The sequence below is a fragment of the Entelurus aequoreus genome, linkage group LG08, assembly GCF_033978785.1.
Source record: "Entelurus aequoreus isolate RoL-2023_Sb linkage group LG08, RoL_Eaeq_v1.1, whole genome shotgun sequence".
NCBI classification, from domain to species: Eukaryota; Metazoa; Chordata; class Actinopteri; order Syngnathiformes; family Syngnathidae; genus Entelurus; species Entelurus aequoreus.
In genome coordinates, this window is record NC_084738.1 from 31,284,564 (window position 1) to 31,299,563 (window position 15,000).

At 40.7% G+C, this 15,000-nt stretch overlaps 1 protein-coding gene across 3 annotated transcripts in view; it reads left to right on the forward strand.

The window, feature by feature from the left end:
* The window catches only part of spata20 (spermatogenesis associated 20), a 77,409-nt gene that overhangs the window by 830 nt on the left and 61,579 nt on the right, over positions 1-15,000 (forward strand). For 2 of the 3 annotated variants that reach the window (XM_062056258.1, XM_062056257.1), the window contains exons 2-8: positions 489-617; positions 690-754; positions 8,161-8,315; positions 8,390-8,533; positions 8,601-8,802; positions 8,882-9,012; positions 9,131-9,235. In XM_062056258.1, coding sequence (XP_061912242.1) covers positions 489-617; positions 690-754; positions 8,161-8,315; positions 8,390-8,533; positions 8,601-8,802; positions 8,882-9,012; positions 9,131-9,235 — 931 coding nt within the window. The remainder of the gene's footprint in view (positions 1-488; positions 618-689; positions 755-8,160; positions 8,316-8,389; positions 8,534-8,600; positions 8,803-8,881; positions 9,013-9,130; positions 9,236-15,000) is intronic. The other variant, XM_062056261.1, reaches the window with a different exon arrangement.

Consider the following 15,000-nt stretch of genomic DNA (forward strand, 5'->3'; position numbering starts at 1 on the left):
AAACGCGTTTTCCCTCAAGCCGAGAATTTAGCCCTTATGTATTTATATTACTTAAGTACAATGATATTGTATTATATTACTATTATTATGTTAGCGTCAATCATGTCAGATTTAGGCAGTGGATTGTTTGAAACCTACATTGGACTAATGGAGACTCAAACTAAAATGTAAACGTGTGTTTTAAAAAAAAAAAGATTGTCAATATAGGTTTGCTGGGATAGGCTCCAGCTCAAAATGGATGGTTGAAGAATGAATGGATATTGTCTCCAGCTCAAAAGGGATGGATGCAAGAAAGAATGGATGGATCTTGGCCTCCTCTGACATGTTAAACCTGAATTAAATGCATCTGCTGTGCTCTAACAGAACTATCCATCCATCCATTTTCTACCGCTTGTCCCTTTTGGGGAAACGGGGGGTGCTGTAGCCTATCTCAGCTGCATTCGGGTGGTAGGAGTGCCAGAAAATGTGACAATGTTCTGCAATTTAAGATCCTCTCCCTTTATGAGCATGGCATCAGGAGGCGAAGGGCTGCCGCCCACACCTCCTCGACACACAAACAGGCTATCCGAAGAGAGGTCACCCTACCTTCTACAACATGCGCACAACCCAGTTGACTGGTGAGGACTATTTAACCACAAATAGGTCCACATTTCTGAAATGTTTCTGATATGGACTCAATCTTGTTGCAGGTATCCATGGGGTCAGGAAGCCTTCAACAAGGCACAAAGTGAAGACAAACCAATATTTTTATCAGGTAAGAAATGCTTTATTTAGCATATACTGGCGGGCTCTAAGTTTGGCTGCTAGGATATTGCGTAATTTCTGGTTGTATTATTTTCTCAAAACTATTACTACTTGTTAATGTACTGTTAATATCTGGTTACTTTCTGTTGTATCACAGATTTGGCTGATACTACAAATTTAAGTATCGATTAAATACCAAGTAGTTAGAAGGTTAGTATTGATCATATCAATAGAAGCCACGATTATTGACTCGCACAGTAAAGTTTGCTGCTAGTTTGCTAGCGAGGACGCTACATTGCATTGAGGACCCAGTCGTTCCCTTGTCGCTGTTAAATTTGCGGGCCACAGCTAGAATGTGTCATTAAAATGATTTATCGCGATATGACGATACATTTTCGACATGTTCAAACTAGACTAATACCATAACCATACCCAGCTATACATTTTTATATCTAGTAGCAACAGTTAACAGAAATAACCAGAAATCACATCACTTTACAACAAGCTATTTATAACTCAGAGGTAAGAATGAAAAAGTATGTCGCATAATAAGCATGTACTGGAGCTCACAGCCCCTGGATTGAAGTTACATCTGGGGTGCCACAAGGGGGTGTTGTCTCCCCATATGTCTTCCTCCTTTACATGGCCACCCGGGATGCTGTTTTTGAGGACACCCTTGATGTCGGATATGCAGATGACATCGGGCTATCGAGAGCGATCCCCATATCCAACATCATGTCAGACACAACGATGTGCCAGGAGGCACAAAGGCTGGATGAATGGGCAGCAAATAAGAAAATGATACTCAACGGGAAGAAGTCGGTAGAACTCCGGATATGTTTTGCCCGAAATCCATCACAACCTCCTGCACTGATGTTGGGGGGACAGGAGGTCCCTGTCGTGGAAACAACAAAGTACCTGGGTTACCACCTCGATCAAAACCTGACTGGAGATGTGCACATGGAGAAGGCAATAAAAACCGCCTCCAAGCGGCTGCACTACCTCACAGTCATGGCGAGACATGGACTACCTGCAGACGACCTTGTTACCATCTACACCACTCTCATCAGGCCGTGTCTGGAATATAGCTCAGTGCTCTTAGTGGGCTGCTCCAAAAAACAACAGGCAGAGCTAGAGCGAGTCCAGAAACGTGCCTGTAAAATCATTACGAGGAGAGCTGGAAACATCTCACAACCCCTACCATCACTCCAGACCAGGAGAGAGGAGGCTGCAGTGAAGCTGGTCAGGGATATGCATGATGAGCAACACCCTCTGCATGACCTGCTACCTCCAACACGAGGCAGCCGCACTGCCAGGACATTGAGGAACCAACATAAGCTGGCTGAACCCGAGCCCAAAGCCAAGACAAAGAGACTTAAAAACTCTACCCTGCATACTGCAATTAAACTGTATAAAAATACTATCTAATTAAATAAGTAATACAGTCATTTACCAGAATGCTAATAGTTTCCATGCTGCTGTTGCCCTGAAAATGAAAATGTTTTTTTTTATATAAAATACTGTCTGTTCTTTTAATTTTTTTTTATCTTTGTTTGTTTAATATTCATTGTAAAGTTCAGCTGTTTTTTCAGTGGGGCCTTGGCTCCACTGCAAGCATGAATAAATAAAGTCAAGTCAAGTCAAGTACAAATAAAAGTGATAGTATTGTGACATTCTGTGAAATTTGTGCAAAACTGAGTGCTTAGTGCTTAGGTAATAATATAGCGACACAATGACTGAATTCTTGCAATTCCAGGAGCAGAAAATGTGTCACCTAGCGGCAGCATGTAGATGCTGAAGAGTGCAAGGCCAAGAACCGAACCCTGTGGAACTCCGCACGTTACCTTAAAATACTCCGAGGTCACATTGTTATGGGGAACGCACTGCGTCCTCTCGGTAAGATAAGAGTTAAACTAAGAAAAGGCTAGGTCTGACATACCAATACGTGTTTTGATACGTTCTAATAAAATGTTATGATCGGCAGTATTGAAAGCAGTGCTAAGATCAAGTAGCAGCAAACACGGATGACGCATCAGCATCCATCATTAGCAATAGATCATAAGTAATTTTTGTGAAGGCTGTCTCCGTAGAGTGATTTGCCCTGAAACCGGATTGAAAGGGTTCACAGAGATTGTTAGACGCTAAGTGTTCATTTAACTTCGGTGCAACAATTTTTTGAGGATTTTTGAGATAAAGGGAAGGTGGGTAGTTTACCATGAGGTTAGGTTATTGAGCAGAGGATGGATAACCGCTTTTTTGAAGTGAATTATATTTTTGTGAATTATATTTATATAGCACTTTTTTCTAGTGACTCAAAGCGCCTTTACATAGTGAAACCCAATATCTAAGTTACATTTAAACCAGTGTGGGTGGCACTAGGAGCAGTTGGGTAAAGTGTCTTGCCCAAGGACACAACGGCAGTGACGAGGATGGCGGAAGCAGGGAACGAACCTGGAACCCTCAAGTTGCTGGCATGGCCACTCTACCAACCGAGCTATACCGCCCCACAATACTAGGGGAACAGTGCCAGAGGAAAATTATACGTTTATAATATTTAGCATTGATGGTCCTAATATTACAAACAGCTCCTTGATGAGTTTCCCAGGACGTGGGTCAAGTAAACATGTTGTTTATTTTGTCCCATTTACACGCCTTAACAATTCCTCTAATGTTATTTCATCAAAAAGAGAGAGACTATTTTGGAGGGCAATATCGTACATACGTACATTCGTATCTGTGTTAATAGAACCCAGTTGTAACTGGAACACGTTGTCTTTAATCTCCTTTCTAATGTGTTACATTTTCTTATTAAATATATTCATAAAGTCATTAACCGAGTGGGTGGAGCTACTGGGAGGAGTCCCTTGTTGGGTTAGCGATGCTACTGTACTGAACAAATATTTAGAATTGTTTTTATTGAGCAGATGAGATTGGAGGAGTAATTAGCTTTAGCTAAGGTAAGCAGGTGTTTATAAGTTATTAAACTATCATTCCATGCTTGATGGAAAACCTCAAGTTTAGTCGCACGCCATTTGCGTTCCAGCTTTCTACGTGATAGTTTAAGAGCTGTAGTTTCTTCTGTAAACCAGGGGTACGCCTTGAGGGGCCTTTTTTAGCTTTAGCGGTGCTATACCATAAATGGCATCGCACAGGGCATCTTTAAAGTTGTTAGTGAGGTTATCAATAGAGCCCACATAATTTGGGAATGGCGCCATTACCGAAGGCAGTGGGCCAGAAAGAGTCATAGTTGTGACAGCATTAATGTTGCGACTGCTAAAGCAGTGGTTATTATTAGCTTGTTGACAATGAGTCAGAACTTTGAATTTTATAAGGTATTGATCGGACATTACTTTAGTGTACAGGAGTATCATAACTTTGGAAATAGAGACACCCCGGACAAATACTAGCTCTTATCGTATTACCGTTGCGATGCGTGGGTTTATTTATTATATGTGTAAGACCACAGCTATCAATTATAGTCTGGAGCGCCACGCACAAAGGGTCTGATGGGGTATTCATATGGATATTAAAATCCCTCATTATAATGATATTATCTGCGTGCGTCACGAGATCAGCGACAAACTAAAAATTCACTGATAAAATCCGAATAGGGCCCAAGGGGGCGGTATATCACAGCCAAATAGTGAGGTAGCGGTGTGACAGATCTCATAGTAAGCACCTCAAATAATTTATATTGTACATTAGTGCGACCCCATCACCCCTTTTAAGGGGACGGGCATATGTGCATTCGTATACAGTCGTGGTCAAAAGTTTACATACACTTGTAAAGAACATAATGTCATGGCTGTCTTGAGTTTCCAATAGTTTCTACAACTCGTATTTTGTTGTGATAGAGTTATTGGAGCACATACTTGTTTGTCACAAAAAATATTCATGAAGTTTGGTTCTTTTATGAATTTATTATGGGTCTACTGAAAATGTGACCAAATCTACTGGGTCAAAAGTATACATACAGCATTGTTAATATTTGGTTACATGTCCCTTGGCAATTTTCACTGCAATAAGGTGCTTTTGGTAGCCATCCACAAGCTTCTGGCAAGCTTCTGGTTGAATTTTGGACCACTCCTCTTGACAAAATTGGTGCAGTTCAGCTACATTTTTTGGTTTTCTGACATGGACTTGTTTCTTCAGCATTGTCCACATATTTTCAATGGGGTTTAAGTCAGGACTTTGGGAAGGCCATTCTAAAACCTTAATTCTAGCCTCATTTAGCCATTCCATTACCACTTTTGACTTGTGTTTGGGGTCATTGTCCTGTTGGAACACCCAACTGTGCCCAAGAACCAAACCCGGGGCTGATGATTTTAGGTTGTCCTGAAGAATTTGGAGGTAATCCTCCTTTTGCATTGTCCCATTTACTCTCTGTAAAGCACTAGTTCCATTGGCAGCAAAACAGGAACAGAGCATAATACTACAACCACCATGCTTGACGGTAGGATTTGGTGTTCCTGGGATTAAAGGAACACCCTTTCTCCTCCAAAGATATTGCTGGGTATTGTGGCCAAACAGCTAAATTTTTGTTTCATCTGACCACAGAACTTTCCTCCAGAAGGTCTTATCTTTGTCCATGTGATCAGCAGCAAACTTTAGACAAGCCTTAAGGTGTCACTTCTGGAGCAAGAGCTTCCTTCTTGCATGGTAGCCTCTCAGTCCATGGCGATGCAAAACACGCTTGACTGTGGACACTGACAGCAGCTTCCAATTCATTGCAGAGCTGCTTTTTGGTGGTTTTCGGTTGACTCTTGGTCATCCTGACCAATTTTCTCTCAGCAGCAGGTGATAGCTTGCATTTTCTTCCTGATCGTGGCAGCGACAAAACTGTGCCATGCACTTTATACTTACAAACAATTGTCTTCACAGTTGCTCTTGGGGCCTTAAGCTGCTTTGAAATGGCTCCAAGTGACTTTCCTGACTTGTTCAAGTCAATAATTATTTTTTTCAGATCTGTGCTGAGTTCCTTTGACTTTCCCATTGTTGCGTTTGTAACCGAGTCTGATGACTTCATTCATGAGCCCTATTTAAATGGGCTCAGAGAAGTCAACAGATGTCGTCAATCATAATCACTCACATGAAGTTAAGAGGCCATGCCATGAAGCTAATTTGATTTGATTGTAATTTCTCTACATAACCAAAATTGATAATGTATGTTGCTGTATGTATAGTTTTGACCCAGCAGATTTAGTCACACTTTCAGTAGACCTATAATAAATTCATAAAAGAACCAAACTTCATGAATTTTTTTTGTGACAAACAAGTATGTGCTCCAATCACTCTATCACAAAAAAATAAGAGTTGTAGAAATTATTGGAAACTCAAGACAGCCATGACATTATGTTCTTTACAAGTGTATGTAAACTTTTGACCACGACTGTTGTTAGGAGGAGATGCCTCGTTGAGCGGGAAACATTTATCTGGTTTTAGCCAGGTTTCCTGAGACCAATGACGTTAAGATTGTTGTCTCTAATGACCTCATTGACTTTTGGGAGACAATGATCTGATGTTTAAAAAGCCCATATTATAGGTAGTGGGCTGTTTTGAAGATTTTTTGTTAATGGTAGTAGTGATATTAATAACGTTAAGTTTGATTGGTGTAGTGCGCCTCAAATAATTTCGATCACATTTATGAATTGATATGATTGGGATCTTCAGATTATTTGCTTGGTGCTGCGATAGATTGAACATGTCATAATTTGCCACCTCAGTAGAATGCATGTTCACCTCTGGCACAGTCACTACAGAAAAAGCATTGTGAGTTGTGCATTATTCTACGATAAATGCAATGTGTGCAGGAATTTTCCATCCTGGTGCGGGTTGATTCAATCTTAACTGACTACTCACCCGGCCTAATAGACACTGTAATTGAGACAGAAAGCGGGTGGTTTGCCAGTTTCATAAGACTACTTAATATGTTTGGGAAGGAATAAAGAAAGCTGTAAAACAATTAGAAGCATATTAGCTTTTTTCGCTGCAAAAGCGAGCAGTCACTCATGGCAAACGGGAAACAGGAAACCGTTTGAATTGGGACACAGTGTCCAGCACGTAAATATAATTGGCACAGTATACCGGTACTAATAAAGTAGCGCGGTATGAATTAATTAAAAACGGTACTATGCTGCCTTTGAAAAATACCTGTATTTTTTTTCCATTCGCATGCTGCCGTGCTGCGGTGACGTTGCTGTGGTCCACGCTGTTTCCACTTGAAAGGAACACTGGCAAATAAAGGCAATTCCACTGTTTGATAAAGAGGGTGCGTGAAGCGCAATATGGAGGTATTTGGGCTTCAAAACTATCGATCAAGGTGACGCTTTAACTCGCCAAAGGTGGCAAGACCACACACGCTTCAAATTTAGGTAAACATTTAAATAACAATAATCCAGACCTGCAATAGTTTTTAAGGGTCATGTAGTTAACTAGCTTTCCTGCTATGCACATACAGATACGTAGACACGCATACAGCTGTTTGGCTTGATGCAAAATATTAGTGGAGTCCAAACCACCCACGTAGCGCAAACCAATGCAAGTAAAATGACTGAATTTTGTTACAAATTGCTACAATCTGTGTTTTACCTACTGCATGTCTTATCTGTGTACTTTTAGCTATAGTATTGATTTGAGTGTTTACTAATTATTTTTATTGTCTTAAAGCACAGACCAAGAGTGGCAACAATAATCATGAAGCATTTAATAAATTGTAAATAAACTATTGTATTCTAATTTAACCTAATCCTAGATTATGGCAGGCTATATGTAATATACAAAATTGTAAATTGTTCTTCGATTGCAACAAGAACAGCCCAATGTGTTTAATGCCCTTTATGTTTATGTTGTGTTTTAATCTTCTAAAATTGTTCTTTGAGTACAATAAGAACCATATTTTTAATGTATTGTAAGATTTTTTATTAAAATACATGTTTTTTGTTGTTCCCTTTATTTCAAAAAGTATTACGTTTTGGTACCGGTATTGTATCGGGAGAACCCTAATTGGCGCTATTTCATAATTTGTCATTATAAGCACGATAATCAGTTGATTGATCATTAAACTGCTGTGAATTTTGTGGAATTGAGGCACAAGTGGTAGAAAAAGACAGATGGATAATTTGTTTAATACGTGGAGGTAATGAGAAGAGAATTCACTACTTTGTTTGAACCAGAAGTGGCTCTGCTGCTTCAGTCTAAACTAGTTTGCGGTCTCAAATATGTTAAATGTCCAAAAAGTGTTAAATGCATTGGGCAGTAGGCGTCCCAAGAACTGCTATTTAAAATATACATTTGTAGAAATAATTGATTTATAGCTAGTTAACTTTCACCATAATTAATAAAGAACATTTAGTCAATTGTCCATTTCTTCATACAAGTTGTCACTGACCTGTTGTTATTCTGACCTTTGACCTTCAGTGGGCTACTCCACATGCCACTGGTGCCATGTTATGGAGCGGGAATCTTTCGAGGACGAGGACATTGGCAAAATCCTCAATGACAACTTCGTCTGTATTAAAGTAGACCGAGAAGAGAGACCAGATGTTGACAAGGTGTACATGACCTTTGTACAGGTACTTTGTACATCTTTGTGGATGCATCTCTGCAAGACATTTGTTATGGTTTGTGGGTTTTCTAACATCTCCAGGCAACAAGTGGAGGTGGAGGGTGGCCCATGAGTGTTTGGTTAACTCCTAATCTGCGTCCTTTCATCGGAGGCACCTACTTCCCACCCAGAGACCGTGGAAGCAGACCTGGCTTTAAGACAGTCCTCACCAGAATCATGGGACAGGTACAAAGGTGTAGCTCATGGTAGTACTGTCACTTGAGATGACCTGTTGTTGTTCTGGTTTGCTCAGTGGCAGAATAATCGTTCTAACCTGGAGTCCAGTGGGGACAGGATCCTTGAAGCTCTGAAAAAAGGCACAACTGTGGCTGCAAACGCAGGTGAGAGTCCTCCATTGGCCCCTGATGTGGCTTACCGCTGCTTCCAACAGCTGGCTGGCTCTTATGAGGAAGAGTATGGAGGCTTCAGAGATGCTCCCAAGTTCCCAACGCCAGGTAAGAATCACCGCAGCAACCCCTAGGGGTCTCCTCTTCTTATTTCCTCCTCATTTTTTTCTGTTGTTCCCTCCTTCAGTGAACCTGATGTTCCTCATGTCTTACTGGTCTGTGAATCGCTCCACCTCTGAGGGTGTCGAGGCGCTCCAGATGGCAATGCATACACTCCGTATGATGGCACTGGGTGGCATCCATGACCATGTTGCACAGGTGTATTCTGCATCACAAACACACAACTTCCACTTTATCTATGCATCATCATGAGCAATAGAGATTCAAGATATTACAATCCGTAATGCTCCCAATTTTTTCACTCGCTCTGTTTCAGGGTTTTCATCGTTACTCCACAGATTCTTCTTGGCACGTTCCCCACTTTGAAAAGATGTTGTATGACCAGGCCCAGCTGGCTGTTGCGTACATAACTGCTTTCCAGGTGTGTGTTTTTATGAGACTGTTTCCCCTGTTTGATTGTGTTTCCTCTTCATGCAACTGACTGTAAAACTATTCTTAGCTTTCTTCCTTTAGCTACAGCCTCAAAATATTACAAAAACATATTTTGAATGAGGTCTCATGAGATTCATTGATAGGTAAATGACTAGATGAGTATATATACGTATATATATACATACAGTCGTGGTCAAACGTTTACATACACTTGTAGTGAAGTGAATTATATTTATATAGCGCTTTTCTCTAGTGACTCAAAGCGCTTTACATAGTGAAAACCCAATATCTAAGTTACATTTAAAACCAGTGTGGGTGACACTGGGAGCAGGTGGGTTAATTGTCTTGCCCAAGGACACAACAGCAGTGACTAGGATGGTGGAAGCGGGGATCGAACCTGAAACCCTCAGGTTGATGGCACGGCCACTCTACCAACCGAGCTATACCGCCCCCTTAAGAACATAATGTCATGGCTGTCTTGAGTTTACAATAATTTCTACAACTCTTAATTTTTTTGTGATAGAGTGATTGGAGTACATACTTGTTCGTCCCACAAAACATTCATGAAGTTTGGTTCTTTTATGAATTTATTATGGGTCTAAATGATGGCTACCAAAAGCGCCTTATTGCAGTGAAACTTGCCAAGGGACATGTAACCAAATATTAACATTGCTGTATGTATACTTTTGACCCAGCAGATTTGGTCACATTTTCAGTAGACCCATAATAAATTCTTAAAAGAACACAACTTCATGAATGTTTTTTTCCCACTAAAGGCCTACTGAAACCCACTACTACCGACCATGCAGTCTGATAGTTTATATATCAATGATGAAATCTTAATATTGCAGCACATGCCAATACGGCCGGGTCAACTAATAAAGTGCAATTTTAAATTTCCCGCGAAACTTCCGGTTGAAAACGTCTATGTATGATGACGTTAGCGCATGTTTCAATGGTTGAAACGGAAGTATTCGGACACCATTGTATCCAATACAAAAAGCTCTGTTTTCATCGCAAAATTCCGCAGTATTCTGGACATCTGTGTTGGTGAATCTTTTGCAATTTGTTTAATGAACAATGAAGACTGCAAAGAAGAAAGCTGTAGGTGGGATCGGTGTATTAGCGGCTGGCTGCAGCAACACAACCAGGAGGACTTTGACTTGGATAGCAGACGCGTTATCCGACGCTAGCCGCCGACCGCATCGATGATCGGGTGAAGTCCTTCGTCGCTCCGTCAATCGCTGGAACGCAGGTGAGCACGGGTGTTGATGAGCAGATGAGGGCTGGCTGGCGTAGGTGGATAGCTAATGTTTTTAGCATAGCTCTGTGAGGTCCCGTAGCTAAGTTAGCTTCAATGGCGTCATTAGCAACAGCATTGTTAAGCTTCGCCAGGCTGGAAAGCATTAACCGTGTAGTTACAGGTCAATGGTTTAATAGTATTGTTGATTTTCTGTCTATCCTTCCAGTCAGGGGTTTATTTTTTTTGTTTCTATCTACAGTTAAGCCCGATGCTATCACGTTAGCTCCGTAGCTAAAGTGCTTCGCCGATGTATTGTCGTGGAGATAAAAGTCACTGTGAATGTCCATTTCGCGTTCTCGACTCTCATTTTCAAAAGGATATAATATCCGAGGTGGTTTAAAATACAAATCCTTGATCTACAATAGAAAAAGGAGAAAGTGTGGAATCCAATGAGCCCTTGTACCTAAGTTACGGTCAGAGCAAAAAAAGATACGTCCTGCACTGCACTCTAGTCCTTCACTCTCACGTTCCTCATCCACAAATCTTTCATCCTCGCTCAAATTAATGGGGTAATCGTCGCTTTCTCGGTCCAAATCGCTCTCGCTGCTGGTGTAAACAATGGGGAAATGTGAGGAGCCTTTCAACCTGCGACGTCACGCTACTTCCGGTATAGGCAAGGCTTTTTTTATCAGCGACCAAAAGTTGCGAACTTTATCGTCGATGTTCTCTACTAAATCCTTTCAGCAAAAATATGGCAATATCGCGAAATGATCAAGTATGACACATAGAATGGATCTGCTATCCCCGTTTAAATAAAAAAAATTCATTTCAGTAGGCCTTTAATGGGAATAAGCGGTAGAAAAATGGATGGATGGATAGTTAAAACAGACATATATAATTAAATACTAAACTTGGTGCTAGCTTTGTTTTATAGGCGACACAGTATAGTAATTTTATTAGTTATTAGTATCAAAAAGTCATCTTTTTTTGTACAGTTTTACTGTTGTTTTTATTGCTGACGATATGCTGCAGGACAACAAAACTCAAGCTAAGGGCCCCAAATGGCACCCGGAAGGCCTTTTGGACACCCCTGCTCAACCTACATATACATGTATATTTATAGAAATCAAATTTTATTAAATTATGTTGTAGCTCTGTATACCATTATCTTAATGCAGTGGTTCTCAACCTTTTTTCAGTGATGTACCCCCTGTGAACATTTTTTTAATTCAAGTACCCCCTAATCAGAGCAAAGCATTTTTGGTTGAAAAAAAGAGATAACGAAGTAAAATACAGCACTAAGTCATCAGTTTCTGATTTATTAAATTGTACAACAGAGCAAAATATTGCTCATTTGTTGTGGTCTTTCTTGAACTATTTGGAAAAAAATATATAAAAATAACTAAAAACTTGTTGAAAAATAAACAAGTGATTCAATTATAAATACAGATTTCTACACATAGAAGTAATCATCAACTTAAAGTGCCCTCTTTGGGGATTGTAATAGAGATCCATCTGGATTCATGAACTTAATTCTAAACATTTCTTCACAAAAAAAGAAATCTTTAACATCAATATTTATGGAAAATGTCCACAAAAAATCTAGCTGTCAACACTGAATATTTCATTGTTGCATTTCTTTTCACAGTTCTTTTTGACAGACATTTAAAAAAAATCTCACGTACCCCTTGGCATACCTTCAAGTACCCCAAGGGGTACGCGTACCCCCATTTGAGAACCACTCTCTTAATGGACCAGCTGATAGCATTGGCGAGTAGAATATGACAGAAAACATCACTGAATACTTACGCCCTAAACCCACCAGATGGCGACAAAGACAGGTCGATGAATTCAAGGTACACTGATAGTCTTTGAATATTCTTGAGCTTCTACATCAGGGGTGGGCAATTAATTTTTACCGGGGGCCGCATGAGCAACCCGAGCACTGCTGGAGGGCCACACCGACAATATTTAAATGAAATTTTGCTCAAATTATTTTTGATATACCGTAAGATAGATAATAATAATAATAATATTTTCATTTAACCTAACTTATCTTTATACAAAAGCAGATGGCTTTTGATGGTTTTATTTTTAACACTTTCTTACACAACACTTCCTGATGTATATTACAATACAAACATTTCAATTTCTGTCACTTTATCCTGCATCCTCTTTGTTGTAGAACCTTTATTTAACCAGATAAGAAAACGTTGTGAACGTAGCACGCCTGTAAGGTGATTGGCGAAGAAGGACGAAGCGTTGCTGTTGCGGAAATGAGGAGTGAGGATTGGTTTTCCTTTTGGAAAGAACGAGATAAGTTGAGCTGTGTTAGTATAGCATGCTCAATAAAAGTTTAAAAAGTGCATCAGACTTGGTGTGCACTTCTTCTGGACGCTACAATTGATGTCAGAAGTGGGATGAAATGCCTCCCAGTTCGCCTTGCCATCAAACCTGGGAGTCTTCATTGAGGGCGAAACTCCCCCCGTGGCAAGCAGCGTGGCTGCACCTGTAAACGCTCTCTCTCTCTCTCTTTGCGGCGAGCTCCTCGCGTGGCACGTACCTCCCGATGACGTAGCACACAAACAGTGCAGTATGCGCAAAGTTTTACTTCTGCCACCAATTGTAGCGTCCAGAAGAAGTGCACATCAAGTCTGACACTCTTTTTAAACTTTTATTGAGCAAGCTATACTAACACAGCTCAACATATCTCGTTCCTTCCACACGCACGTCTCCTCACTCCTCATTTACGCAACTCAAGAAGACAACATCTACTTCAGCAGGTCGTTACACTATATTCTTTAAACACAGCAACGTGTGTACCACAAATAAGCACACAGCTTTACCTTTACTTGGCAGTCCATGTCTTGTTGAAAACACGCCATTTGTCATCTCTTTTTAGCGTCTCGGGGATAACCGGGCATCACTTGTCGCTGTGTGCCTTCCCTCACAGGACATACGCACATATAACACTTTTCAAAATAAAAGCAGCACAGTTGTATTGCACGCACGACAAAGATGTTTTTTTTAAATTTATTTTGTAATTTGAGATTGCCGCTGCGCGCACAAGCATATGTCCACACGGAAGTAATACAAATAACGCTTTTCAAAACAAAAGCAGCACCGTTGTATTGCACACTCGAAATAGATGCTTTTTTAAATTTATTTTGTAATTTATAATTGGCCTCACGCGGGCCGGACAGGGACGTACAAAGGGCCGGATGCGGCCCGCGGGCCGCACAATGCCCAGGTCTGTTCTACATTATACTGTAGCTCTTCAGTGGGCAACAAAGTAACAATTTTTTCTCTGCAATATTGAAATGTTTGAACATTTAAATTTCATCAAAACAGAAGATAATGTAAAGGGGTCATAATATGTTTTTTTCTACATTTACAACACTTCATTGTGGTCTACATAACATGTAATGGTGGGTTTTTTTGTCAAAATTTAGCATAGATTACGTTTTACAGACCATCTTCAGGCTGCTTTCTGATCGTCTCTTCAAGATACTATGTTTGTTGGCGGTTTTATTTACGTGGCTCCACTTTGACTTCGTCTTTCCATCTATGTTGTAGTTTTTAGTGCTTCCATATTGAGTCTACTGACCGATATAAGTTAGAACTATAAGTTAATTTGTATTATAAATGGCAACAACAGAGGGTTCATGTGCATGTACAAGCCAATTTGCCCCTCAACAAGTAGAGAAAAAGAAGGAGCTTACTGACTACTGTGTCGGTGGTCCTAGATGTTACACAAATAAGAATGGTGGACTCACGCAAAGATATTGAGATATATATACACTTGTGGAAGCTCTCTTCCAGTGGGTCCTCCTGACCACCAAGCATCTCCATGCGAGCCTGTTTCATTGTTCCAAAGACAGTTTTTATTCACATGCAACCGTGCAGGGATTGCTTTCCAGCAATATATACTTGGACTTTTCAGTCCGGCGTCTCTCTGTACGTGTCTTTTGCTGGCTCCCACTCCAACAACTGCTGCTTATACAGAGCGACAGGTGATTAGATAACAAGGCCCAGGTGAGACCATGTACGCACCTGTCGCTGACTTTGAGGCCGGTCCTGGCACAGCCCGCCTCGCCGCAGGCCCGCAGGCTACGCCCCCCTCCACAACACTATATATGGATATATCCGCTGACGTCACAAATGGGGAAATTCCAAACAGCTCATTTAGAGGAAGTATGAAAGAAGACACGATTGTTTTATACTTTGTACACAGTATATCTGCGCAATGCTTCCATGGTTTGGTTTCAAATTTTTTGGACTTATACAGTTCTAAGGCTGAAACGACGCGTCGACGTAGTCGACGTCATCGGTTACGTAAATACGTCGACGCCGTTTTTGTGCGTCGACGCGTCGCATATTTACGTCACACTACCGTCATGGCGAAGCGCAAAGCAGACGATCAAAGCAGACGATGCGAGCGGTGCGAGAGAGGGGGAAAAAAATCACGCCAAAAGTCGTCAAAAGTGTGGGAGTATTTCAATAAACGGCCT